We start from the raw sequence: 27,686 nt of genomic DNA on the forward strand, positions 1-27,686 counted from the left end.
ACTTGGGAATAATCCACAACAAAGGTATTAAAAAGGATGAGTGCCTAATTGGAACTTTGTTTCTCCTTTATGTTGTAAGAAGAATTAGTGAAAATACTAAAAAAAAGAAAAAAGAAAAAAATACAATGCCTGCCAAAGAGATGGAAAAGTTACTTTGGGGAGGAAGAGGTATGGCTTTTTTAGATAAAGAAAAATATCTACTTTTGTCCTGCTGAGTGCAGACCTTCAAATATATTAAATACTTTTTTCCTTGAACTTGAACACACAGCCAAAAAGTAAGATGGATGATTTCTCTGAGTAGTTAAGCCCATTTTAAATATATGCATAACAATTTATTTCTAATGAGATTCTAGCCTAATTTGTAGCCTAATTAAAATATTAGAGGAAATTGGATTTTTCAAAGTAACAAGATGCTAAGGACACCCCCTTTGCATTTAATTTCAAAAGCATGTGTGCTGTAGACTGATAGTGTTTTTAGTTGGCTTTCTCAAGTTTCTTAGAACCGTTATTAGAAAACATCTTTTCTTTGCAATCTTCACTACCAACACGGCACATACACACACCACAGAAGAAATTTGATAGAATTTTTAATGTAGTGTTTTGCATTAACAAACTTTTTTGTGTTAAACATGATACGATAATCACACATAAGTGTCTTAGATCTTGGTTAAAGGATTATTTTCCAGTGAATACTAGTAGCACATACATAGTTATTTTCTGAGCATTTTTTATGTGTCATGATATATTGACAGTTTAGGTCAAATTGCCTTTGTTTTTATGATGGGATATGAAGTTTAGTTGGCACCTATCATAACAGCCTGCCTAACCTTGCAGTAAATGAGCAATACAGTCTATTATTATATGGAGAGTTTATAAGAGTTCAAAAGCAGGTGGTTTAAAGCCATATAATTTAGATCTAATACATTTTATTTTGTGAGTTTTAGTTTATTTTTAATGTTCTTTATGAAATTGTGTAATATTCCCCCTCCATGTTCCAGCAGCATTTATATTGTCATCTGTCATGCTTAATGATACAGTCAGGCATCCTTTTTCATAACCCTACATATACTTTAAATGACTTTTCATACTTTTATATAAGAAATGAGTTGTTTACTGTGAAAATATTTAAGATGATTTTATCAGATTATATACTCAAAAAAGTCTGTGACAGGTAAAGAATTTTATTTGATACATTAACTCTTAGAGCAATCATTTTTATATATTAATTTCATCATTTTTTCTTTTATTCTACATCTCTGTTAGCATGTGCTGAAACAATGACTGGTACAACAATGTTCAGTTTGTATAAACTTTCCTTAATATATTTTTAAACCTCATTTAACAAAGAGTGTTATTTTTCCCAGAGATTTTCATTTTATTACAGTTGCTAAATTAAATATGAGCCAATGGAGTAAATAAAAAACAGATTTTTTTCATTTTTTTCTTTATATTTGTATTTAAAAACTTTTTACAATAAAATCTTTTGGATTTTATCAAAATACATTAATATGAGTACAGTGGCATTGAGAGGTATTTAATTTTTTCTCATAACTTTTAAAATCATTAATATAAGAATTTGTATCAATAGATACTTCAGTTTGTTAAACAAATATTAAATACTGACTATGTCCCAGGCATTTGTCTGAAATCTGTGCACAAATGTGCACACACATGACACAAAAAACCCATTCTCTGTCCTGAAAAGGCACTCAAGTGAGAGGAGACAGGTGCTAAGAAGATTTCAGTATGAATATAAAATTATGACTATAGATACACATACAGAGGTGTGGGAACAGGAGCACAAAAGAGGTATTTTCTGGAGGAAAATTGTAGTTGGTAATTAAATTTTATAGCCAAGATCCTCTGAGGAAGAAAAAAACAGTTTGCCCCTCAGAAAGATTTTATTTTAAATGGGGAAACCTGGGATCCCTAGGTGGCTTAGCAGCTTAGCACCTGCCTTCGGCCCAGGGCATGATCCTAGAGTCCTGGGATCAAGTCCCACATCGGGCTCCCTGCATGGAGCCTGCTTCTCCCTCTGCCTGTGTCTCTGCCTCTCTCTCTCTTTCTCTCTCTCTCTCTCTTTGTGTCTCTCATGAATAAATAAATAAAATCTTTAAAAATTGTTTTAAAAAGAAAACAAATAAGGAAACCTGTTTCCAAGGATGAAAAAGTTGAAGGAAAAGACTGAAGTATAGTAGCCATTTAAAAAGTTCACTTTGGGATAATTTCTATTTACCTATTTTTTAATTCACTGGTCTTTTCTTCATCTGTCTTCCTTTTACTGTTAAGATAGCCCCTTAATACTTTCATGTTAAATAACATGTTTTTCAGTTACAGAATTTCTATTTTCATTTTTTGAGCTATCATTCTTTTTTATTTTAACCAAATTGGTCAATATTTTTATCTAAATTTCTTAACATGTTTTTAATTGTTCTTTTAAGGTCTGTTGCTACTTCCCTAAGCCAACTGTGATTCTACTTCTGTTACCTTTTTTTTTTTTTTTTAAGTTTTATTTATTTAAGTAATCTCTATACCCAGTGTGGGGTTCAAATCACAACTCCAAGACCCAAGAGTTGTGCACTCCCCTGACTGAGCCAGCCAGGCGTCCCTGTTGCTTTTTTTCTTTTGATTTTGAGTCACATTTTCCTGTTCTCATATTTCATAATTTTATATTTTGTGCTAGCCATTATATGAAAAGCTAATACAAACTAAAATAAGTAATATTTTCCCCTAGAAGGGCTTCCACTTACCTCTGGCAACTAGGATTGAAGGGCTGATCCCTTTTATTTAATCTGGAATTGAGCTTGGTCAGGGCTGGGTACCACTGCAGTTAATTTCCAGTGTCTTTGACACGGATCAGGCCCCTCCCTTTCTTTAGTTTCCTGAGAAGACATCAAAATGTAGCTAAGTTTAGGGAGAAGGAAAAAGTCAGGATATTTTGAGGTTAGGAAATCTGATCTTCGTGGATCTTTCAGTGCAGAGCAGGAGGTTTGCAGGGGAAGGAAGGGTTATGATGCAGATTTGGCATGGGTCATGATCTAGTTGAGAATTGGTAGATACAATGAGAGTGTGAGTTTCAAAGTCAATCTAGAAGAGTAAACAGTCTAGTTGAGTGAGTCATCTCTCTTAAGAAGAGGGTATTTATTCTCAGGATTAGTTGAAAGGTCTGTTTTATAAATAGATTTCTTAGGTGCCTAAAACAAATAACTTCATCTTCCTGGGCAAGTTTCTGGAATAGCAGAGAGAGTTGAATAGAAATGTCATGTTAATGGTGACCGTGAACAGTGTAGTTGTAGAAGATTTTGGCTTTGGGACCTAAGCATTGCAAGAAAACCTCTGCCTGCTTTGCCGCACAACCGCCAGCTTCATCCACCTTTTAGGTTTGCTAGCTCTGCCTGTCACGTTTCTCCAGATTCTAGTACATCATACCGGCTCAGACCTGTGCATAAAAATTGGCCAAGTTCTAGATCCAACTAGGTTTCTGTGCCTATGGCATTTTTGCTCTTTTTCCCACCCCGGGCCTCAGCATTGGGTAAATGGCCTCATGTATGAAAGCCACTGTTTCTCTGCTCAAGTGGGGAGGGCTGGCTGGAAATAGTTCATCTAGACTTCTTTGCCTCCAAGGTTGTTCGATGGTTTTAATGAAAAATATGATTGTTTAGGGATTTTTTGTTGTTTTTCTTGTTGTATCATAGTATCTTTTGCAAACCTCTACATCCTAACTAGAAACAGAAGTCCCTGCATACGTTGTTTTTAAAAAGACAATCTGGAAAGTCTGGGCTTACATATTGAGGATTTTTTAAAGTTAGGAAAACAAATTTAGTCCATGAACTAAAACTAAATTGTATGTTACCTCCCAATTCTCATTTTTTTCTCATTTTAATGACATACTTGGTAAATTATAGAAAGATATATTTAAGAGGTGCTGATGTTTAGCTTTTGATGGAGTAAAAAGCAAGTCTTTGGTTTACATTTTTAAGGGTAATGGAAGTGTTATTAAATGAAACTTTAAAATGTTTAAAATTCAAACTTTAATGATTCCTTATTCATAGTAGTCTTTGTTTTTATTTTACTTTTTAATTAAGCTTTAAATTTTTCTAATGGCTTACAAAAAAACTTCAAATGAGCCTATTTCTTTGTAATTGTGTACTTAAATCTTCTTTCAAGGCATTTGAAAAATCTCTGACAATAGAAACCTGATAATTCCAAACTCATTTCTTGAGTACTAAATCAGTTCTTAGTACTTTTAGGTGTAAATTAACCTAATTTTGACCTTGCAAAGCTAATCGGCTAAAGAAACTAATTATTAAAACACATCTGTGCTGCTTAGAAATCGTAAGATTTGTTTTGAACTTGCACCATAGATTTTAGTGGTACATCTGGTATATATTTTAATAGGCTTCATTAAGTAAATTTTATGTGTTGAGGGAGGACATTTCTAATTATGTGATTCCACCTCTACAGTTTTAGGTTTCTCCTTATCTATAAAATGACCATGTGATCTAGAGTACAGTCCATAACTCTGTACTCTTCTCTGAAACCTGAACCTTTGTAGTTAGGCTTAGAGGGTAGTGTGAATACTTAAATCTCTTCAATTATCTCCAGAAACTGTTTTTGAGTAGTAGTATGTGCTAAGAGCTGCAAGGCATTGGGAATATAATAACAAGCCAAAACAGTACTTCTGTTCACAAAGCATAAATGAGGGAGACAAATATTTAAATTCACTTGATGGTTACAAGTGATAAAGGCATTCTAGTTATATAAGAAAATGTCTTTTTTTTTTTTAAGAGATGTAAACTAAAGTACATAGGAGAGAAATGACATATCAGGTATTTGCTACCAAACAGTTCAGCAAAAAAGGGAGTAGAGGATGAATAGATGAAATAAAAGTGGTAACTGTTGAATACAGGTGATAGGTACTCAGAGGTCTTGTAATTGTGTATATGCTTGAAATTTTTCGTACATTGATTTTTTTTAAAAAACAATAATGCTAATGACAACATTTTAAGAAATGTGTAAGAGTGATGAGGCAAATGTATTGTGCTAAGTTTTTTCCATACAACTCACCTACCTGCTATAGCTACCAGAGCTGAACATATGCTTATTCTGTGGCTTAACCATTTCACTTTTAGGTCTTTACACAACAGAGGTGTGTTCATGTTTGCCAAAAGACATGCACACAAGTGTCCACTGCAGCATACTTCATTATAATCTCAAACTAGAAACAAGCTGAACATTTATCAGCAGTAGATGGATAAATATGGCATATTTTGGAGTATACATCAATGAAAAAAGATGATCTTCACTGTATACTACAACATGGATGAATTCTTCATGAACAGAAAAAAAAAATCTAGAAAGTTTAAAAACATACCATGAGGCACCTGGGTGGCTCACTTGGTGAGCAGCCAGTTCTTGATTTTGGCTCTGATCATGATCTCAGGGTCCTGTGATCTAGCCCCAAGTTGGGCTCCGTGCTCAGCGGGGAGTCTGCTTGAGGATTTTCCCACACACACACACTAGTTCTCTCCCTCCCCCATCACGCATGCATGCTTGCTCACTCTCACTCAAATAAGTAAATAAATGGATCTTTTTAAAAAATAAATAAAAGTATATATTTTTAGTACAACGTGGCTCTTTGCTACAAGCCATCTACTTCATCTGGAGCCGGGCCAAAGAAATGATGATTTGTGCCATTGCCAGAACTGGTTGCATTGAACTTATTGAGGGATGGTTTATATGTTAGTCTCTAATGTAAAACTTTATTGAGGGATTTTTCCGGAGTAATTTTGATTACCTGATATTCCCATTATGTGACTAATTCTTTATATAACATGTGACTGCTGTGAAAGGAAGCTTTTTGTCTCATATTCAGAGGGATCCTAATTCTGATATTGTTTAGATTTGATTAAAGTCCAGGTATACCCTATGCATTCCCTACAAAATCTTGGATACTTTCACTTGACCCTCCCCAAATCTTTCATTTTTCCCAACCACAGAATCTAGCCTTCTGAGCTAAACCCCAGAAGATTTTAGCCTTTTTAAAATTGGGATTTTTTCAACTCATTTTCTGTGTTTAGTTGCCTTCCTATCTTTTTTTTTTTTTTTTTTTTTTTAAGATTTTATTTATTTATTTGAGAGAGAGAGAACAAACAGTGGGCAGGGGCAAAGAGGAGAGAAAGAGGCAGACTTCCTGCTGAGCAGGGAGCTTGATGCGGGGCTGGATCCCAAGACCTGGAGATCACGACCTGAGCTGAAGGCAAACGGTTAACTGACTGAACCACTCAGTCACCCCCTTCCTATCTACTTTTTGTACTCTCTCCTTGGAAACATACCATTAAGAATTTAATTTTTAGGGGATACCTGGATGGCTCAGTGGTTTAGCACCTGCCTTCAGCTCAGGGCGTGATCCTGGGGTCCTGGGATCGAGTCCCACTTCAGGCTCCCTGCATGGAGCCTGCTTCTCCCTCTGCCTGTGTCTCTACCTCTGTGTGTGTGTGTCTCATGAATAAATAAAAGCTTTAAAAAATAATTTAATTTTTAAAAAGACATGTTTCCCACTTCCTGTTAACTTTGAAGTATATATTCATTGAGTATGGTAATGGAAGGAATCACCTGCAATTTTAAACCTGCTCAGAGAGAATGGAGAAGTCCACAAAATGAGAAACTCTGAAGTTGATTAAAATAATTTGTCCTCAGAATGAATAAAGATTCCTTAATCCTTCTTTGAAAACCATGCTGTAGGGGCACCTGAGTGGCTCAGTGGTTGAGTGTCTGCCTTTGGCCCAGGGCATGGTCCCAGAGTCCCGGGATCGAGTCCTACATCGGGCTTCTTGCATGGAGCCTGCTTCTCCCTCTGCCTGTGTCTCTGCCTCTCTGTGTCTCTCATGAATAAATAAATAAAATCCTTTTAAAAAAGAAAGAAAGCCGTGCTGTAAATAATGCCTCAGAATCTGCATTTTTAAAAGTTCATTAAGAGTGATCTTAAAGCCTCCTGTTGAGTTATAAAAGGATTTGAAAATCATATTGTTCTAAAATACAATTTGAGTGAATTGTTGAGGTTCTTATGCTATATTATATTCATAATTCTAGATAGGAATAGAGTCATGCTTGAAATCATCAGTGCCAAAGGTCAGAATAAATTTGAGAAAAATAATCACACGCAAGCAGGACTGAAATACTTATCTCAAGCACAGCAATAAGCTTAAAAATGGTTTATTTATCAAATAATCAATAATAGTGAACTCTTGATTAGACATGTCAGGGGAGTTCTCTCTAGACTTCTCTCAGAGGCTGCCAATTAGCATTATTAGGTTGTGATAATAAATGAGTTTGACCAGGAATTTTCCTCTCTGAGTCAGGCAGTTATCCCCAGAGTAATGACCTATAAGAAAGTAATCTTCTCAGTTCAGATTTCCTTTGACTTACATTCTGGCAGAAGCATCGTGAGTATTGGCATTCAGAAATTCTACCTGATGTTTCCAGCCATGTGATGTATATGTATGTATTCACAGGAAGGGTCAGTCTTTATTGGAAGATGAGTCAAAAAAAAAAAAAAAGGAAGATGAGTCAATAACTGGAAAAATAAATTTTTGTTACATATATCAATCAGATGGCTCAAAACTTATTAGTTACCAAAATCAGTCCATCTTTCTTTTTTCTAGGAGACTAAATGATAAAAGGGCCAATCCAGAAATAGTAGGGAGTTTTCTAAAAATGATTAAAATCAAAGTGAAAAGTTTAAATAGTGTTAATATAACACTGTGGTTAATAGCTTCAGCTTTAGGGATGCATGGGTGGCTGAGTATCTGACTCTTGATCTCAGCTCAGGTCTTGATATCAGGCCTTGCACTGGGCTTCACCCCAGAAATGTCAGTCATTTATCTTACCCCGCAGTGTGCAGAGATAGCAGTCAAAAAAACACTTAAATTGCAACTACAAAGCCAAAACTTTTGACAACTGGTGTAATAACCTTCTTTGAAAAATTACAGCCTTTAAAGGACAAATGTAAATGAATGCTACCAGGCTTTTAGTTCTTCAAATGTCAGATACTTTTTTAGTAGAGCTCAGATGAGATAGAAACCATGTTTTTACCTCACTTTTGTTTTCAGATCGATTGATTGATTTGAGAGTGAGTGCACAAGGAGCAGGGAGGGAGAGGGAGAGAATCCTCAAGCAGACTCCCCACCCACTGCAGAGCCCAAATCGTTGCTGGATCCCAGGACCCAGAGGTCCTGCCCTGCGCTAAAAACAAGTCAGATGCTCAACTGACTGAGCCACCCAGGCACCCCACCTCACTTTTCAAAAGAGAAAATAATCCTGTTCGTTTCTGGAAAGTAAAGTGCACTGCATCTTGTACCTGCCCTCTTTTTCCCGTCTGCCAGTTTCTTTCAGCATTCCTTCACTTAATCTATACTCCCAAAGGCTCATAAAGACAAGTAGCATTTGGTAGACCTTGATCACCTAAGTCACAAAAATGGGATTTAATAGTTTTCGGTTTTAAACCTCTTCAGCCAACACAAAACTAGTATTTTTTTTGTTCTGCATTGATTTTTAAATTCAGTGTATCTGCTATTTTGTTCTTAAAATTTATAATGTTTACTTACTATTGATAATATTTTCTGCCATTTCAGGAACTAGGAATGGGCCATGGAACATTTAGGTGGATAGTTTTTAGGGAACATTGAAAAGCAGCATGAAAAATGGAATATAAGGATACAATAAGCATTAATATAAAACAGTGAGAAACTGATGATATGTGAGGAAGCAGGTAGAAGATAGAAATCTAGAGAAGCAGTGGGCTGCGAATTTTTTGTGGCAAGCACACACACAAATACTTTTCAAGATAGCTTTTCATTTAGGCAACATGTATTGAATACTAGTACTATGTGTATTAGTACTGATACTAGGATGCTAGTTCTGGCTTCTGCGTTAGGCCCTGAGAGTACAACACAATATAATCTCTGACCCCCAAGATCTTAGGTTAGTAGGAGAGGCCAGCATATACATAGGCTGTTGTAATATGGTATTTTACAAGAGAATCTAATAATAGAGGCATATAAAAGATACCTTTGGCCTGGCACACTCTTACCTACTTTTACTCAATAATCCTACATATATTTAAAATTTTACCTTAGGCATGGATTCTTCCAGAAAGCCTTGCTAATACTGTATGCATTAGATGAATGGAGAGCAAGTAATTGTTGTTGGTACAGACTTAAGGGAATGTTTTTCTAAAGTAATCCACATCTGATATCAGTTTTGAATTAAAAAAATCGGAAGTTAGAAATAAAGCATAATTTTCTTTTCCCAAAGCCTGAAAGGAGTTGAGCATATTTTGTCACTTCATTGTTTGTTTATTGGTTCTCTCAATTAATGAAGCTTTATTAATTTCCTCTGGTCCCTGCACTTCCCAGGCTCTTTCATGCCTTTGTAACTGCACAGTGGTCTTCACTGTTGAGGTGGACCGTCCAGGTGTTGTTCTGGGCAGTGAGGATACGGAGGAGAGCACAGACGTAGTGAGACTGCCCTTAAGGGCCTGTTGGGGGTCTGTAATTAAACAAAAAACACTATGGGCATGGAAAGTGTTATTAGTGGGAAAGTGTGGAAGCATCTACTCTGTGGATTAGGGAAGACTGCACAGAGGAAGTAACATTTAAACGGACACTTAGTAAGTGAAAAGCTAGTTTAGGGAATGGGGGTTTTACAGACAGGGAGCCTTAAGTAGGAAGAAAAAATGCAGTAATGAATCTGCCTTCTGTAATGGTGGATTATGTACAATGGAGTGATCCTTTTGCTGAGAACAACTACAAAAGCTAAAGAAAATATAAAATACTGTCTGTTTGAAGTATCAGATAAGTTAGTAAAGCATTACCAAGCAAAACTCAGAAAAGAAGAAAATCCAAGGAAAGGAGACTTGACATTTGGGACTGCTTTTGCCCAATAGGCATTTACCAATTCAGAAGTAACAGCTAAAAGACTTGTGTAGCCCTTTGATAGCCTCACGCGGATAGGAATACAAAAATAGGGCCTTTGTGATTCCCCAGTGCTTTGCATTGCGACCATGAAAGACTAAATCCAAGAATAGGGTAAAATTAAAGATAAATTAACCTTTGCATGGACTGCAGGCTAGCTTCAACTTATCTGGGTAGCCCAGGACATTCTCAGACCTCATTATTAGAGTAAGATGATCTTAGTGTTTGCTAGCATCCCCAGATTCCTTGCACAAAGATTCTTTCTAGGAAATTATCATCATCGGTCTTAAATAATTTCTATAGTTTTTCAAATACAATGTTCAGAGCATAATCAAAGGTAATCAGTCACACAAGGACACAAGACAGCATAAATCAGTAACCAGCTGAAATAGTAAGCAATAAAAACAGAGCTTCAGGGATCCCCGGGTGGCGCAGCAGTTTGGCGCCTGCCTTTGGCCGGGGGCGTGATCCTGGAGACCCTGGATCGACTCCCACGTCGGGCTCTCCGTGCATGGAGCCTGCTTCTCCCTCTGCCTGTGTCCCTCTCTCTCTCTCTCTCTCTCTCTCTCTGGTGACTATCATAAATAAATAAAAATTTATAAAAAAAAAAAAAACAAAACAGAGCTTCAGGTGCTTCAGGTATTTGATATGTCAGATATGGACTCTAAAAATAACTATTGCAGGGCACCTGGCTGGCTCAGTCTTTAGAGCATTCAACCCTCGATGATCTCAGGGTTGTGATGTCAAGCTCCATGTTGAGCAAAAAATTAAAAAATAAAGTAACTATGCATACTAAGTTGAAGGACAAAAGAAATTATAAATTTCAAGCATTTGAAAACATTAAAAAAATTCTAGCAGATTTAAAAAGAGTTCAACATATTCTGAAACTAAACTAAAATTGAGTTTAGCAGCAGATCTTAGCACAGTGGTATAGAGAAGTTTATTGAACTAGATTTTCGGTCAGGAGGAAATATCCAAAAGGAAGCACTGAGAGATAGAAGGATGAAGGCTGGGGAAGGGCAAGAGATACAGAGGATATAAGAAATAGAGTACCAAAGGAAAGGAGGTGAGAATATTTCAAACAGTATTTGAAGAGATAACAGCTAAGGATTTTCCACAACAGACAAAAGACAATGAGCTACAATTCAAGAAGCACAACATACCTGAATAAGATTCTTTTTTCTCCAATTTTGTTTTTATTCAAATATAATTAATGTAGTGTTACATTAATTTCAGGTGTACAATATAATGATTCAGGAATTCTATACATTACTCAATGATCATCAAGATAAGTGTGCTCTTAATCCCTTTTATTTCCCATCCCCCCAGTCACCTCCCTTCTGACAACCACCAGTTTATTCTCTGGATTTAGGAGTCTGGCTTTGTTAGTCTCTTTTTTTCTTTGTTTTGTTTCTTAAATTCCACATGTGAGTGAAGTCATATGTTATTTGTCTTTCTCTGACTGTTTTACTTAATATTGTCCCCTCTGTGTCCATCCATACTGTTGCAAATGACAATATTTCATTCTTTTTTATGGCTGAGCAGTATTCCATTGTATATTTTTATATATACATATGTATATGTACCCCATATCTTTTTTTTTTTCCATATCTTTTTTATTCATTCATCTGTAGATGGACACCTTGGTTGCTTCCTTATCTTGGCTGTTGTAGATAATGCTACAGTGAACATAGGGGTGCATGTTTTCAAATTAGTGTTTTCATACTCTTGGGTAAATATCCAGTAGTGGAATTACTGGATAATATGGTAATTCTTTTCTTAATTTTAACCTCCATACTGTTTTCCACAGTGGCTGCACCAGTTACATTCTCACCAACAGTGCATGGGGATTCCTTTTTCTACACATCCTCACCAACACTTGTTGTTCCTTGTGGTTTTTATTGTAGCCATTCTGATAGGTGTAAAGTGATATCTGGTTATGGATTTAATTTGCTTTTCCCTGATGATTAGTGATGCATATCTTTAGTTGGCCATCTGTATGTCATCTTTGGAAAAATGTGTATTCAGGTCTTCTGCACATTTTTAATCAGATTATTTGTGGGTTTTTTGGAGTTGCGTAAGCTCTTTATATATTTTGGATATTAAGCCTTGGTCAGATATATCATTTGTGAATATCTTCTCCCATTAAGCAGGTTGTCTTTTTGTTTTGCTGATGGTTTCCTTCATTGTGCAAAGCTTTTTATTTTGTAGTTTAATTTTGCTTTTGTTTTCCTCGCCAGAGGAGACATCTCAACAAAAAATGTTTCTATGGCTGAATCAAAGAAATTGCTGACTATGTTTTCTTGTAAGAATTTTATGGTTTCAGGTCTCACGTGTGGGTCTTCAATCCATTTTGAGTTAATCAATAAGATTAGTTTTAAATACCCACTTCTAGGTATATACCCAAGAGAAACCAAAACATATGTTTTGGACATATGTCCATACATGAATGCTCATACCAGCATTACTCATAATAGCTAAGAAGTGGAAACAAACCAGATGTCCATCACCTGGTGAATGAATAAGCAAAATGTAGATCCATACAGTGAAGCAATATCTGGCCATAAAACAAAATACATACTGGTATGTGCTATAACATGGAAGAACCTTGAAAAGGTTATGCTAAGTACAAGTAGCTAATCACAAAAGAGTTGCATTTATAGGGCTCCATTTATATGAAATGTTCAAACTAGGCAAATCTCTAGACAGGTCTGGGATTAAAGGGGGAATGGATACAAAATTTCTTTTTGGGGTAACAAAAATGTTCTAAAATTAGATTGTGGTGGTGATGGTTGTGTAACTCTGAATATTCTTTTTTTTTTTTTTAAACTTTTATTTATTTATGATAGTCACACAGGGAGAGAGAGAGAGAGGCAGAGACATAGGCAGAGGGAGAAGCAGGCTCCGTGCACCGGGAGCCTGACGTGGGATTCGATCCTGGGTCTCCAGGATCACGCCCTGGGCCAAAGGCAGGCGCCAAACCGCTGCGCCACCCAGGGATCCCTGAATATTCTTTTAAAAATTAAATTACACGGGGACACCTGGGTGGCTCAGTGGTAGAGCATCTGCCTTTGACTCAGGGCGTGATCCCGGGGTCTGGGATCGAGGCCCACATTGGACTCCTGCAGAAAGCCTACTTCTCCCCTCTGCCTGTGTCTCTGCCCCTCTCTCTCTCTCTCTCTGTCTCTCGTGAATAAATAAATAAAATCTTTTTAAAAAATTATGCAGTCTATTTAAATAGGAAAATGGTATGTGAATTTTATCTCAAAAAGAGGGAGACGAAATCACCTAGAACATCCTATTAAAACTACAGAAATCAAGAAGAAAATCTTAAGAGCAGTCAGGGGGTGGCTATGACTGGAGCACTGGAATTACCTGCAAGAAGGTATAAATAGACTGGTAAATTATTTCGCAACAGAGACAGTAGAATTGAAAAGATAATACAATGATGACATTCTCAATGTACTAAAAATAACTGCCAACGCTGAATTTTACCCAACTGAAATATCTTTTAAGAAGGAAGCTGAAATAAAAATATTTCAGATGAACAAATAAAAACAGAAGAAGACAGTTTGTTCCAGTAAACCTATACTGAAGGAGCTACTAACAGATATTCAGGCAAACAGAAAATGTCCCCTATGGAAGGCCAGAATACAGGAAAAAGTAAAGATTAACAGAAGTGGTAAACATGCCCATACCAGTAGTTCTCACTGCTGGGCATATACCCAGCAACAATTAATACATATTGTTCACCAAAAGACACGGTCATAAAAGAATGTTGAGGGGTGCCTGTGTGGCTCAGTCAGTTGAATGTCTGTCTGACTCCTGATTTTGGCTCAGGTTATGACCTCAGGGTCCTGGGATTGATCCCCTGGTCAGGATCCACTCAGTGGGCAGTATGCTTTTCTCCCTCTGCCCCTCCCCCCACTCATGCTCAGTCTCCCTCTCTCTAAAATAAATAAATCTAAAAAAAAAAAATGTTCATGGCACTAGTCATATAAGCCTCGACTTAAAACTACTAGTGTCCTGTCAGTCATAGACTGAATAAATAAACTCTTTGGTCAAATATGCCTTACTGCCATATAACAGTTTAAGCCCTACAGTATACCTGAATCTAAAAAACAATAACAAGGAAAGTAGCCAGTCCACAAAATATTACATGATTCCATTTATGTTGAAGTATATGATAGGGAAAATGAATCTCTGATCTTAGAAATCAGGATAGTAGTGACATAAGCTCTGTTGAGGATGTGGAGAAAAGGGACCCTGTGCACTGTTGGTCGGAATGTAAATTGGTGCAGCCACTGTGAAAAACAGTGTGGAGGTTCCTCAAAAAACTAAAAATAGAACTAACATATCCAACAATCCCACTTCTGAGTATATGTAAAGGAAAGGAAAACAGGATCTCAAGGAGACAACTGCCCTGCTATATTCTTTGCAGTGTTATTCATAGCAGCCAAAATATGGGAGCGACGTAAGTGGCTATCAGTAATGAGTGGATAAAGAAGATACATACACAGTGGATTATTCAGCCTTAAAAAGAAGGAAATCTTGACATTTTCAACAACATGGATAGACCTCAAGGGGAGTATGCTAAGTAAAATAAGTCAAAGATAAATACTGCATACTGTCACTTATATGTTCAATCTAAAAAAGCCAAACTCCCAGAACAGCGTAAAATGGTTATTAGTGCGTGTCAGAGGGTGGGAGAAATGGGGAGATGTTGATCAGAGGATACAAACTGAGTAAGTTCTAGGGATCCAGTGTACCTCATGATGCTTACTTATGGTTAATAATACTGTGTTGTTAAGAGTGTAGATCTTAAGTATTCTCACCACAAAAAAGAAATGGTAAGTATTTGACACGATGAAGCTATTCACTAATGCTGTGGTGGTAATCAGTTTGCAATATATAAGTTGATCAAATGAACACATTGCATATCTTAAATTTATAATTGTTATATGTCAATTATATCTCAATAAAGTTGGGGAAAATCAGAATAGTAGTTACCCTGCAGGGGTGGAGGTGCCTAGGATTGGCTAGGTGCACAGAGCAGATTATTAAGGTGCTGGAATGTTCTATTTCTTGATCTGAGTGTGGGTTTCATAGCTATTTTCTTTTTTTTTTCTTTTTTTCTTTTTTTTTCATAGCTATATTCTGATTCAGAATTTATCATGTACACTTAAGCGCTCTTTTCTGCATATACATTATACTTTAAAAGATTTTTAGAAGTGACACTATTAGTAAATATCAATGAATATTGAGTGTGTGAGACAGTATCTCATGTTCATAGTTAAGAAATGTGGAGCAGTTAGGGCATATAAGCTATCATTTTATGAAATGTCAGAATTAAAGTACTTCTGTTGTAAGCTCTGAAGACATGGCCCCTTCTCCTCCCTAAAATCACTTTAATAAGCAATTTTGAAATTATAAGGCACCCAGACTAAGTAAATTTCAAGAAATTTTAGTTATAATCTGGGAATATTTTAAATAGGTCAAAAATTAATTATATTGAATTTTTCAGTACAAGAACCTTTAAAAAAAATATTTTTAGATCTGTTGTCTGTTTTGCTGCTTCCCATATTGCTTGGTCTATTTCTGAACACTACCCAATTTGACAATATCCCTCGAGGAGTATATGGCACTTAATGTGTATTGTTCCCTAGAGGAATCATAAAAGAAAGGAAAGATGCAAATTTTCTCTTGTGATAAAAGAAAATTAATTGAAGAAAAAAAGAGTCTATAATTTAAGGTATAGTTAATTATTGGGAGAAAATCTTACATAATTTTCATATTTATTGATTATATCTTCTTAGTTTAAATACCAGTTATTACTAGCAAAGTTCATAGTCTATGCAGCAGCTTGCATGGCTTATGTTTGTATCATCTTGTTTATACACAATGAATTAAGCTATAGTAATCGTTTTTATGCATTTTCTTCTTATGCTTTCTTTACTTGCTTCAGACTCATCATCAGTTGGCTTTTGAATTCTGTATTAAGATTTTGAAAGAGAAAAAAAAGATTTTGAAAGAAATACTCCAACAAAAAAATGAATTGTATTTTTGTCATAGTGATTCTGCTGCATGGATTACAAACACTCTATCTCCATGCTTGGGTAAACTCCATCAAAAGCACATTATCCTCCTACTTCTGTGGCCAGCTGCCTAATTGTATCTGCTGTAACCACACGCTGTTGGAACATGATACCAATGAAGAACAGAAATGATAAATTACTCCCTGCAGGTGATAGTGATAATGATAATTTTTAATTTCCTTCTTTCTCATAAGGTCTAGTCTGATCTTATTTCATTGGCTGCCATCCTGTTACATACACACATGATGCATTTTCTTTAAAGAAATACTCATCACTCCAAAATACATGAGAAAATTATTTTTATTCCAAGTCATTGTTCTTCAAATAAGCGTGTAATGAACTGCATCTACCTTTGTGTGTCTGGGATAAACAAGCAAAATGTGGCTTAAAACAGATTTTTAAATATTCAGTTTTCACATACTGTGAGGTCTTTTCTTCCTTTTTGTGCAATCCACAAAGAAGAAACAGCTCATTTTGAAAGACTGTATTCTGATGTTTAGGAATATTTAAGATGCACAACAAAGCTACATGCCTGAATTATTTTCCTATATATACTTCAAAGTAATTGTGGAGGTTTCCTACCAAATTACAAATGTGATCAAACTGTCCCAGAAGTTTGCTAAATGTGCGTGTATTTTCCTTTTATTCGCTTTTCTTCTATTATAAGCGTTCTTAATCACCACAGATTCTCTCTTTTCTCAGTCTAAGGACTTTTTAACTAAATTTTTTCTGACAGTGGTGTAAGTCAGTGAAATTTTATTTATTTAACTGTGCCCTTGCCTTTGCATATTAACCCAGCTCCTACAGATATTTTATTTTAATGCTTATTTTCCCCTCAGCAGTTCCCTTTGCCCCTGACAAGATACACACGTGGAACAAAAGAGAAATTTATTCTGTGCTCCAGCCTTCTAACCTATCTGATCTTTTTCAAGCACACGTCAAGCTGTGCTCCAATTATTTATTACCATTGCCTATTAGTCATTATTTTCAATTTCCTGTGATTGTTATTTATTCTTACATTTGAATGACTTCTCAGAGAGAGTAAGTTCATTGAAATTAACATTTGAAAGACCTAGAGATAGGCTGTCAAAGTATTGGTAACAAGATGGTGAAACTAATTGAAAAAATAGTGGCATGTTTATGTTCAGAATAAATAGCTTTGTCCCCAAATCAGCTGACATATAATTGGTTATAATGGCTTTGCAGAAATAAAAACACTAACTGTAGTTCAGTTGGGTTTTATAGACTATGTTTCAAGTTTAAAGTTTTTTCCTCTTTTTTCCTAGTATCTTAATTATTAAGGACCACTTATATACACAGGGCAGGGGTGGGTGGAACTCTATCCCTTTCCCTTTCAGTAGCATTCTGTTTGAGGATTAATACCCATTTAAAAACTAGAAATTCCCTTTGGTTTTTTTCAGAGCAAGAGTTTTCTACTTGCTCAGTTATGTGATTCTTTTCGGGTTTAGGAGTGGGCAAGTTGGTTTTTTTTTTTTAAAGATTTATTTATTTATTTTAGAGAGAGAACATGAGCAGGAGGGGCAGAGGGAAAGGGAGAGAGAATCTCAGGCAGACTCCACACTGAGCACAGAGCCCCATGTGGGGCTTGATCTCACAACCCTGAGTTCACAACCCCCGCCAGAACCAAGAGTTGGTCACTTAACCTACTGCACCACCCAGGCGCCCCAGTTATATGAATCCTAATTGCCTGATGAATAGATTATCTGCACATAATTTTTTACTGCAGGTGAATTTCTTCTCAATGTCTCATGCTTCTGCTTCATGTGTGCTATAGAACTGATTTTGATATTACCCTCCACCAGACCTAATTAGGGAGGTAAATCTGTTTGAGTTGAAGAAACTATGATGCATTTCAGAGCGAACTATAAAGTAGATGTGTCTTCAGATTTATCTTTGTCATATGTCGCTGCCAAATTCTTAAAACCAAAGTGAATTATATCTTTCATTTTTATTTATTCATCTTGAGGCTTACAAACTGTTTTCTTATTGACCCAAACTGAACAGTATTTTTTTTCACTGTATTTTTGAGGGCTTGGGAGAAAATGAGTTTCTTCTTTGATTTTTAACTAAATATCATAAATAGTTCAATTTGGGGATTGGAAGACAATTCCAAAATACCTTTGTATTCTCAAATATTTTGATTTTTTAATTTTGTTGTAAACTCATGCATCAGCCTCCCCTCTTCATTAAGACATGTACTCTATTATAATTACACCTATACTACCTAATAATATTGCCAGTCTCTTTTACTAGAGTTAAATATATGATGTTTTACTTTGTGTAGTTTATACGCTTCAGACTTAGATCATATTTTCTGATAATGTCAATTGTTATAGTAATATTATTATATTATAATTGGGAAAACTTGGCATTTTTTTTTCAAATTCATTTAGTTCCTATTACATATTAGATACCGCCCTTGCCCTTGGGGGTACAGAGATAAGTGATTTTTGGGTGTTGCTAAGGGAACTGATACAAAGATAATAGTTGAATTGAATGCCTCTCCATGTAATACTATAGCTCATTTAGTTCAAGTATTAAAAATAATTTATTATCACAGAAGCTGTTCATATTTATGGGAAATATAAATTATAAGTAAGGGTAAAGAATATGAACATTCTAGATCTATCATCCACTTTCAGTAGCTCGGTGAATATCTTTTCAGATATGTACGTATATATTCACATTTGCATAACATATAAGTGCCCATTTTATATTTATGTGTATATATATGGCTAATTTTTACAAATATACTTGATAAATTTTCATGAAATATTTTTTTGAAAGTTTAGAATTACTGGGTCAGTGAGTATATGTATTATATAAATATTTTGATTGAGTCAGTAAACATATACAACAGAAAATTGCACAGATCTTAAGTGTAATTTTATAAAATTGTACAAAGCGAATACCTACCATGTATATATCACTCAGGTGAAGAAAGAGAATATTACTAGGAGTCCAGTAGCCCTCCATGTAACCCTTTCCAGTTTCTGCCACTATTGAAGGGTAACTACTATCCTGACTTATAACACTGTAAGTTAGTTGTGCTGTTTTTGAATTTTCCTTTTTTTTTTTTTTAAGATTATTTATTTCAGAGACAGAGATTGAGATAGTGACACAGAGCAGGAACAGGGAGGAGAGGGAGAAGCAGGCTCCTCACTGAGCAGGGACCCCAATGTGGGGCTCAGCCACAGAACCCTAGGATCATGACCTAAGCCAAAGGCAGACGCTTAACCAACTGAGCCACCGAGGCACCCCTGAATTTTCTGTATGTGGATAGAATCATAGCCCGTGTACTATTTTCTGTGTGACTTTTTAAAAATACAAATGTTTTGTCATATATATATATATATATATATATATATATATATATATATATAGCAAATACCCTCAGATTTCTTCATCTTTTGATACTAGAATTATATTATTTTTTTATTGAAGTATAATTAATGTACAATGTCATATTAGTTTTGGATGTACAACATAATGATTCTATACATCACTCAGTGCTTACTATGATAAATGTAGTTACCATCTGTCAGCATACAGCATTATTACAATATTATTGACTATATTCTCTATGTCATACTTTTCATCTCCGTGACTTACTTATTTTATGACTGGAAGTTTGTACCATTTAATCCCATTATCTGTTTTATCCATACCTTCCCACCTCCCTTGAGACAACTGCCAGTTTATTCTCTATTTAAGAGTCTTGGGTTTCTTGTTTGTCTCTGTTTCTTTGTTTTTTAGACTCCACATGTAAGTGAAGTCATGTGGTATTTGTGTTTCTCTAACTTATTTCACTTAGCGTAATACCCTCTAGATCCATCCGTGTTGTTGTGAATGGCAAGATTTCATTCTTTTTTATGACTAATATTTATTGTGTGTGTGTATAACCACATCTTCTTTATCCATTCATCTATCAATGGGTACTTAGGTTTCTTCCATATCTTGGCTATTGTAAATAATGCTACAATAAACACAGGTGCAAATATCTTTTCAAATTAGTGGTTTTGTTTTCTTGGGTAAATACCCAGTAATGGAATTACTGGACCACATAGTATTTCTATTTTTAACTTTTTGAGGAACTTCCATACTGTTTTCCTTTTCCACAGTGGCTACACCAATTTACATTCCCATCAGTAGAGCCCAAATGTTCCTTTTTCTTCACATCCTCGTCAACACTTATTTCTTGCCTCTTTGAGTCTAACAATTATCTCATTGTGGTTTTGATACTAAAATTATTAACTCTCTAATATTAACTTTCTGTTGTGTGTGATGCTTAGAAAGTCTTCTCCACTTCCCAACTTTATAAACACTTGTATATGTTGGGATTTTACTCTTCCTCCTCCTAACCACTCTCCAACCCCCTGCACTGATCTTTGTGATTACATGTGCATACATGGAAAACCCGACCAAATGATGTTATAATTTTTGCCTTAATCATAAGTATTTTAAAGGAATTCAAAGGGAAAAGATGATCTTTTGTGTTTACCAAACTATTAATCATTTCTGTTGTTTTAATATTTTGATGTTTCAGGTTTCCTCTTAGTATTATTGCTCATCAGCCTGAAGAACTGCCCTTAACATTTCTTCTAAATAGTCTTTTGGCAATGAATTCTTTTAGCTTTCCTTTATTTGAAAATGTCTTTATTTTGCCATCATTTCTGAAGGATATTTTTGCTGGATATAGAATTTTGAAAAGTTTTTCCTGCTTCAGTATTTTTTCCTTTTCTATCTGGACCTCCAGTTACATATATGTTAGATGCACAGGTCCTTGAGGCTTTTGCATTTTACTTGTGTTTTTCCCCTGGTTTTTCAAATTAGACACTTTCTATTGCTCTATTTTCACATTCACTGATTTTTTTTCTCTCTGTCATATCCATTCTGCACTTCAGCCCGCAGTTTTTTGTTTCAGTTGTTGTATTTTTTAATCTAAAATTTCCATTAGTTTTTTTGTTGTGGTTTCTATTTCTCTACAAGAATTCCTATCTTTCACTTAATTTCAGTGTATTTTCTATAACTTCATAACAGCATAGTTATAATTCCTGTTTTAAAGTCTTTGTCTCATAGTACCAGCTTCCAGGTTATCTTAGAGTTGTCATCTGTGGATTATTCTCTTGAAAGCTAGCAATGTTTTCCTGGTTCTTTGTATGTTGAATAATTTTGGACTGTGTTCTGGGTGTTGTGCATGTTATTTTGTATGTACTCTCAGTTGTATTATTATAATCTGGAGAATGTTGTTGATGTTTGGTGTGGGCGGTTAAAGCCAAAACATAAAGTTCTGTCATGGGTGTCTGGGCAGACATGGTTCACATCTCAGTTTCATTCTCTGATATTTGCTATAGTGTTTTGGGTCTCTCATGCACATATGCTGTTTAATGATTAGTCTGACTTGTACAGGTTTTTCAAATCTCTGTTTTGTTCTTGAGATCTATACTTGTTGGTTTAGGTTTTTGAGAGCTGTGCCAGTAATTCAGATTTTAGTTTCATTCTCTCAGCCTTTGTTACATTGATTTGGATCTAACCTGTATAGTTCAGGGGTCAGGCTGAGACACTGCGGATTCATACAAAGAGTTAGGGTTTTTCTCCTCTAAGTTAATTATTCACCGATTTCATAAAGTATCCTGACCACATAATAAGACTAGCTGAATTTAGGAAACTGAAGACTGAAAATTTTAACTAACATTTATTGAGAACCTGCTCTTAAAAAAACCTTGCAATCTGGTAGGGCAACTAATTATAAGATAGTATGGTGGATACTGTGATAGAATTGTATAGAATAAGTACATTTTCTCAGCAAATACTTACGTACTGTGGGCCAGGCACTGCTTAGAACACTAAGGTTACAGGGGTGAAGAAGACTGGCACTCAGGGAGAACTCTAAGAAAACAGTTGAATTAGTCTGCAGAGGAATACCAGGAAATCAACTGAAAAAAAGTCATATTTTAGAAATGTTCTGATTAACTATATGGTTTCCTATAATAATCTGTATCTGAGTACTGTGTTGCTTTATATTTGTCTATTTGACAGAATTATACACAGTATTTCGATTCTCTCTTGGTACCTAAAATATAAATGAACCTCGGTGTTCAGTATTGAACTTGTTTTGGGCCTAATCCATATTAACCTTACAGATCAATAAAACTTCATATTCTCAACAAAAGCAGCAGAGTACACAAATTAGCTTTATAGTGATTTTTCAATAATCGGTGTCCTGTTTTTAACACTTTATAAGCTTTTTTTAATGCCAGTTTTATTTTTTTATTTTTTTTTAAAGATTTTATTTATTTATTCATGAGAGACACAGAGAGAGAGAAAGGCAGAGACACAGGCAGAGGGAGGAGCAGGCTCCATGCAGGGAGCCCGATATGGGACCCGATCCCAGGACCCCAGGATCATGCTCTGGGCTGAAGGCAGGCACTAAACCGTTGAGCCACCCAGGGATCCCTTAATGCCAGTTTTAAAAATAGATTAAATTAGTTCAATTAGTAAAAGAAAAAAGAATGGTATAATTTAAATCTTAAAAAGAAATGAAAAATTTATTCATGTGAATATTCATATTTTAGAGACCTTTTTGTATTATCACAGTAACCTGTGTTATTTCAGAGGTTCTCCTTTGGTTATATGTTTAAACATAAGTTTTATTTAAGTACTATTAAATATTTTTATTTTATCTTCAGGAAAAAAATATATGACATTTAAAAATTCCATTGATCTCATCACAAAAATATTCATTGTACTTTGCCATGTCTTGAAAAACTGAATAATTTATTGTTATATCATAGAATTAGTTTAATAATTATATTCCTTTTTTTTTTCTTAGGCAATTGCTGGCTACTTTGATATATATTTTGAGAAGAATTGTCACAGCAGGGTAAGTATCATGAGTTTTCTCATAAGAATTAATTATGTGAAATACATTGTATTTTATTTTTGTGCCCCAAGGTGTTTAATCATAAGCATTTTGCTGTTGTAAGCAATTGGAGCTTGTATTTGATGTAGTAGATTAATGTAGCATGATATTAAAAATCTTGTACTTCATCAGATACTTTTGAACTCTACCGATGCAGGTCGTGTTCTCCACGGGCCCCCAGAGTGCCAGAACACACTGGAAACAAACAATATTTCTATTGGAAAAGCCATTTTCGGTTAAAGCAGGTGAGAAAGAAAAGTAAAGGGGGAGAAATGTCTTACTCATTTTGAAGTAAACAATATTCCTTCATTCTACAGTGACTTTTTGTGTGCCCAGTGTATTTGAAGCAGTATAACAGGAGCTAAGATAAGATGTTCTTAGAGCTACATAAATTTTAGATGGAATATCATTTTATTAAAGTAGTGATTTAAAGAAAACTCTTATTTAGATTAGATTTAGAATTCCTGCCTGTTGGGACCCCTGGGTGGCTCAGTGGTTTGCTTCTGCCTTCGGCTCAGGATGTGATCCCAGGGTCCGGGATTGAGTACTGCATCAGGCTCCTTGTAGGGAGCCTGCGTCTCCCTCTGCCTCTCTCTCTCTTGGTCTCTCATAAATAGATAAATAAAACCTTTAAAAAAAAAAAAAAAAAGAATCCCTGCCCATTAAAATGTGCCATAGTATATAGCTTTTATTTTGAGTAACACAAAATAATCCAAAAACTTTACTTTAAACAGTAACTAGTATATACTAAGTTGCAAACATAACTGAGGAGAAATATCACTCATAGAGGTGAAGAGTAAATTAAGTAATTCTGGTGCTCAGTGTATGTGTATAGAGTACTCTGCACTGTCTCCACTGCTCACATCCTACACGGTGCTCAAGGACTGGCCCAACTCTGCATTCCTCTGTGATTGCTCACTCTGATGAGCACCTACAGTTCTTTTTTTTTAATTTTTTTTTTAATTTTTATTTATTTATAATAGTCACAGAGAGAGAGAGAGAGGCAGAGACACAGGCAGAGGGAGAAGCAGGCTCCATGCACCGGGAGCCCGACGTGGGATTTGATCCCGGGTCTCCAGGATCGCGCCCTGGGCCAAAGGCAGGCGCTAAACCGCTACATCACCCAGGGTTCCCAGCACCTACAGTTCTTATGTACACACACAGTTAGCTCCAGAAGTTAGAATTTGATTATGGAATCTTTTTATTTAGATAACTTATTATGTAGAAGTTGTCTTGCTTCACCTTCACTGAAACCTTTAGACTGTATGAAACCTGAATATACACAAACTTCAATAAAAAGATTCTCAACATCAAAAGTAACTCAGGGAGAGAGACCAATTAAAATTCTGTAAGAGACTGTTTCTTAGCCATCAGTACAAGAAAAAACAAAATTTATCAAGGCACTTATGCCTGTAATCATGTAGCCACATGGAATTTTCATACTCTTCTCCTGATAGTCATTATTGGTACAACTTTAGGGAACAGTTTGCTACTATGAATATATGTATATATATATCACTAAAACCACACAGTTATTTTCCTGGACATATATTCTGGACAATCTCCCCTGCAGCCTGTGTACAACAATCTTAACAACAGTATGGTTTGTAGAAGTGAAAAGTTGGAGGCAACCTGAATGTCCATGAACAGAAGATAGATGAATATGGTAGTTGAATACAGTAAAATCTCTGTAACAGATAAATCATATATTTGTGAATATCAGAAGCAACATTAAGCAAAAAAAAAAAATGGCAATATGATTCCTACAGTACACTGTTTATATGGAGTTTAAAGACATGAAACAATTACATATACACCCACCAATACTTAAAAGTAAGCAATACTTAAAAGTTATAACTACAGAATTTAGTATAGTGGCTACCCTTGCGAAAGGATAGAACTAGTAGCAGGAAAGGCTTTCAAGTGGATTTGGTGCTATATATCTGAATTATTCCTTTTAGAAATTGAAGGAACTGTGGGAAAATGTTAAGATTTGACAAAACTGAGTGGTGGGTCCAGGGGGTTATTATATTCTCTATATGTTTAAAATATTTCATAAAATTCAGTTATAGTTTGATTTCACTGTTGATGCATAAATGGAATTTAGTAGATGCAAATTAAAAACTCTAGAGTAAAGCCGCACCTTGTTGTCACATTTTCACTTTAAGATTGCAATGCTGTGGAAATAAAACCTTGATGGTGTCATTTTCTCTTTCTCCAAAAAGCTTGAGCATAGCAAAACTGAAGTGCAGCAAGCACAAATGAAATTTTACTACATTTTCATTTTTGTTTGTTTAGTTGTTTTTTGTATAGCTTTGGTATTTGGATTGATATTTAGAAACTTGAAATGTTGCTTTCTTCTTACTATAATCATTTAACAGTCTTAATGGTAGAATTTTATTTATTTATTAAGATTTTATTTATATACTCATGAGAGACACAGGGAGAGGCACAGACATAGGTAGAGGGAGAAGCAGGCTCCGTGCAAGGAGCCCTATATGGGATCCCAGGACTCCGGGATGACGCCCTGAGCCGAAGGTAGACGCTCAACCACTGAGCCACCCAGGCATCCCAATGGAAGAATTGTAAAGGTAGTGCTCTTTCATTCATGTTTTAATCTTGAGGGAGATTTAAGGTAGCATTTGAATTTTATACTACCTAATTACAACAAAATATTATTCTATATATAGTGAAATTTTGAAATCCTGTTTGTTACCTAGCAATCCTTAGACTAACTGATTCAGCTTTTTTAGAATACTATGAAGGAGGTGTGTGATTTTTAACATTGCTTTCCGATACCATCTACATTCTATATTTCTTTCCCTGATATTGTATATGTACTTGTATTTTAATAGTAAGACAAGTACATCACAAAATTTGGAATCCCCTAAAATATAACCAGGAAAGACTTGAAAGGAAAATTTCAAAGTAAGGAAAATGTGGTCATTCTCAGCTATGATACTCTAAAAAGAGATTACATAAGGAAATATAACACTTTTTTTTTAACCCTGCTAATAAGCTTCTGATGGTAGTACTATGAATAGAAGCCAGAAGTTGGGGGGCAGAGTAACTAAAGACATGCTAATCAGAAAAAGCGCTCCAGAAATCTATACACAATGTCCCTTTGAGTTTTAGATGAGTACTAAGATATATAGATGTTGTGGGATGAAATGCCTGAGGTCAAGCAAAGCATTTTGGGCTGCTGTGAACAAATAGTTCTCAGAGTTTTTACCTGGGGCTGTGGGATGTTTTGAGTTTCAGCCTGCTAGAGTGGGGGACTGAAGAGAATCCAGAAGGACCTTAGCTTCATAGTGGGAATAAACTATCCCAAGAGTAAAGGCTAACCTGCGTGCTCCTTAACAAAGCTTAAAAACAAGCCTTAAAGAAAACAAAACAAAACCATACCCAAGTAACTTTAGTGACAACAAAGGAGAACAAAAGACATTGAACAAATGGAAAAAGTAAAAGTCATTGTAAAGGAAGAAATAAAACTGTCATTATTTACAGATAACATGATTGTGTACAGAGAAAATTCTAAGGAATCTTCACAAAAACTACAGAACCAATGAGTATTTAGCAAGATAGAAAATGTCAGTTGATAGAAACAGACCCAGAAATGAGATTAATTAGCACACAAGCATGCTAAAACATACTATAACTGCTTTTATATGAACATAATGAGAATACGAGAAGATATTTAAAATCCAAATGTAACTTCTAGAGATGGAAATTTATAATATATGAAGTGAAAATATTGTTCAGTGTAATTAGCAGAAGAAAAGATCAGTGTTCTTGAAGATGCAGCATAAAATGTTTCCAAAATGAAACAGAAAGAAAAAAGATGTTTTAAAGAAATGAACATATTCTCAGTTACCTGAGGGAAAATATGAAGCACTCTAAATGTGATAAAAGAAGTCCCTGAAAGAAGCAGGGGCAAAAAAAAAAAAAAAAAAAGAAGAAGCAGGGGCAGAAAAACTATATGTGAAAATACAATAATGGCCAAATTTTTCTTATATTTGATAAAAACTATAACCCATAGATTGAAGAAACTCCGTGAACCCTAGGTAAGATCAATACAAAGAACATAACACCATGACATATTACAAACACATTGCCAATAAATAGTGATAATAATAATAAAAAAAAGTCTTAACCAGAGAAAAATGAAACTGAGGAACAAAGAATAACTTCAGAATATTCTTCAGAAACTGTGTAAACCAGATGATAATCAAATGACATTTTCAAAGCACTAAAAGAAACCATCAACCCAGATTCTATATTTAGAATAAATATATTTCAAAAATCAAGGCTAAATAAAACTTTGCCAGAAGAAAAACACTGCAAGAATTCATCTCCAACAGACCATCAATATAAGATATAGTAAGGTAAGTTCCTTGAGTGAAAGGAAAATATCACCAAGTGGAAACTTGAATCTAAACAAAGGAATGGGAAATGTCAGAGATAGTAAATGAGGGAATCCCTGGGTGGCTCAGCAGTTTAGCACCTGCCTTTGGCCCAGGGCGTGATCCTGGAGCCCCAAGATCGAGTCCCACATCAGGCTCCCGGCATGGAGCCTGCTTCTCCCTCCTGTGTGTGTGTGTGTCTCTCTCTCTCTCTATCATAAATGAATAAATAAAAATAAATAAATAAATAAAAGATTTTAAAAAAAGAAAT

The 27,686-nt window shown here is 35.2% G+C and overlaps 1 protein-coding gene across 3 annotated transcripts in view; it reads left to right on the forward strand.

Moving 5' to 3' along the window:
* Window positions 1-27,686, forward strand: part of PRMT3 (protein arginine methyltransferase 3) — a 123,905-nt gene that overhangs the window by 85,012 nt on the left and 11,207 nt on the right. For all 3 annotated transcript variants that reach the window (XM_025459763.2, XM_025459764.3, XM_025459765.3), the window contains 2 exons: window positions 22,923-22,973; window positions 23,170-23,257. In XM_025459763.2, the coding sequence (XP_025315548.1) occupies window positions 22,923-22,973; window positions 23,170-23,257 (139 nt within the window). The remainder of the gene's footprint in view (window positions 1-22,922; window positions 22,974-23,169; window positions 23,258-27,686) is intronic.

Source organism: Canis lupus, chromosome 21 (assembly GCF_003254725.2).
Source record: "Canis lupus dingo isolate Sandy chromosome 21, ASM325472v2, whole genome shotgun sequence".
NCBI classification, from domain to species: domain Eukaryota; kingdom Metazoa; phylum Chordata; class Mammalia; order Carnivora; family Canidae; genus Canis; species Canis lupus.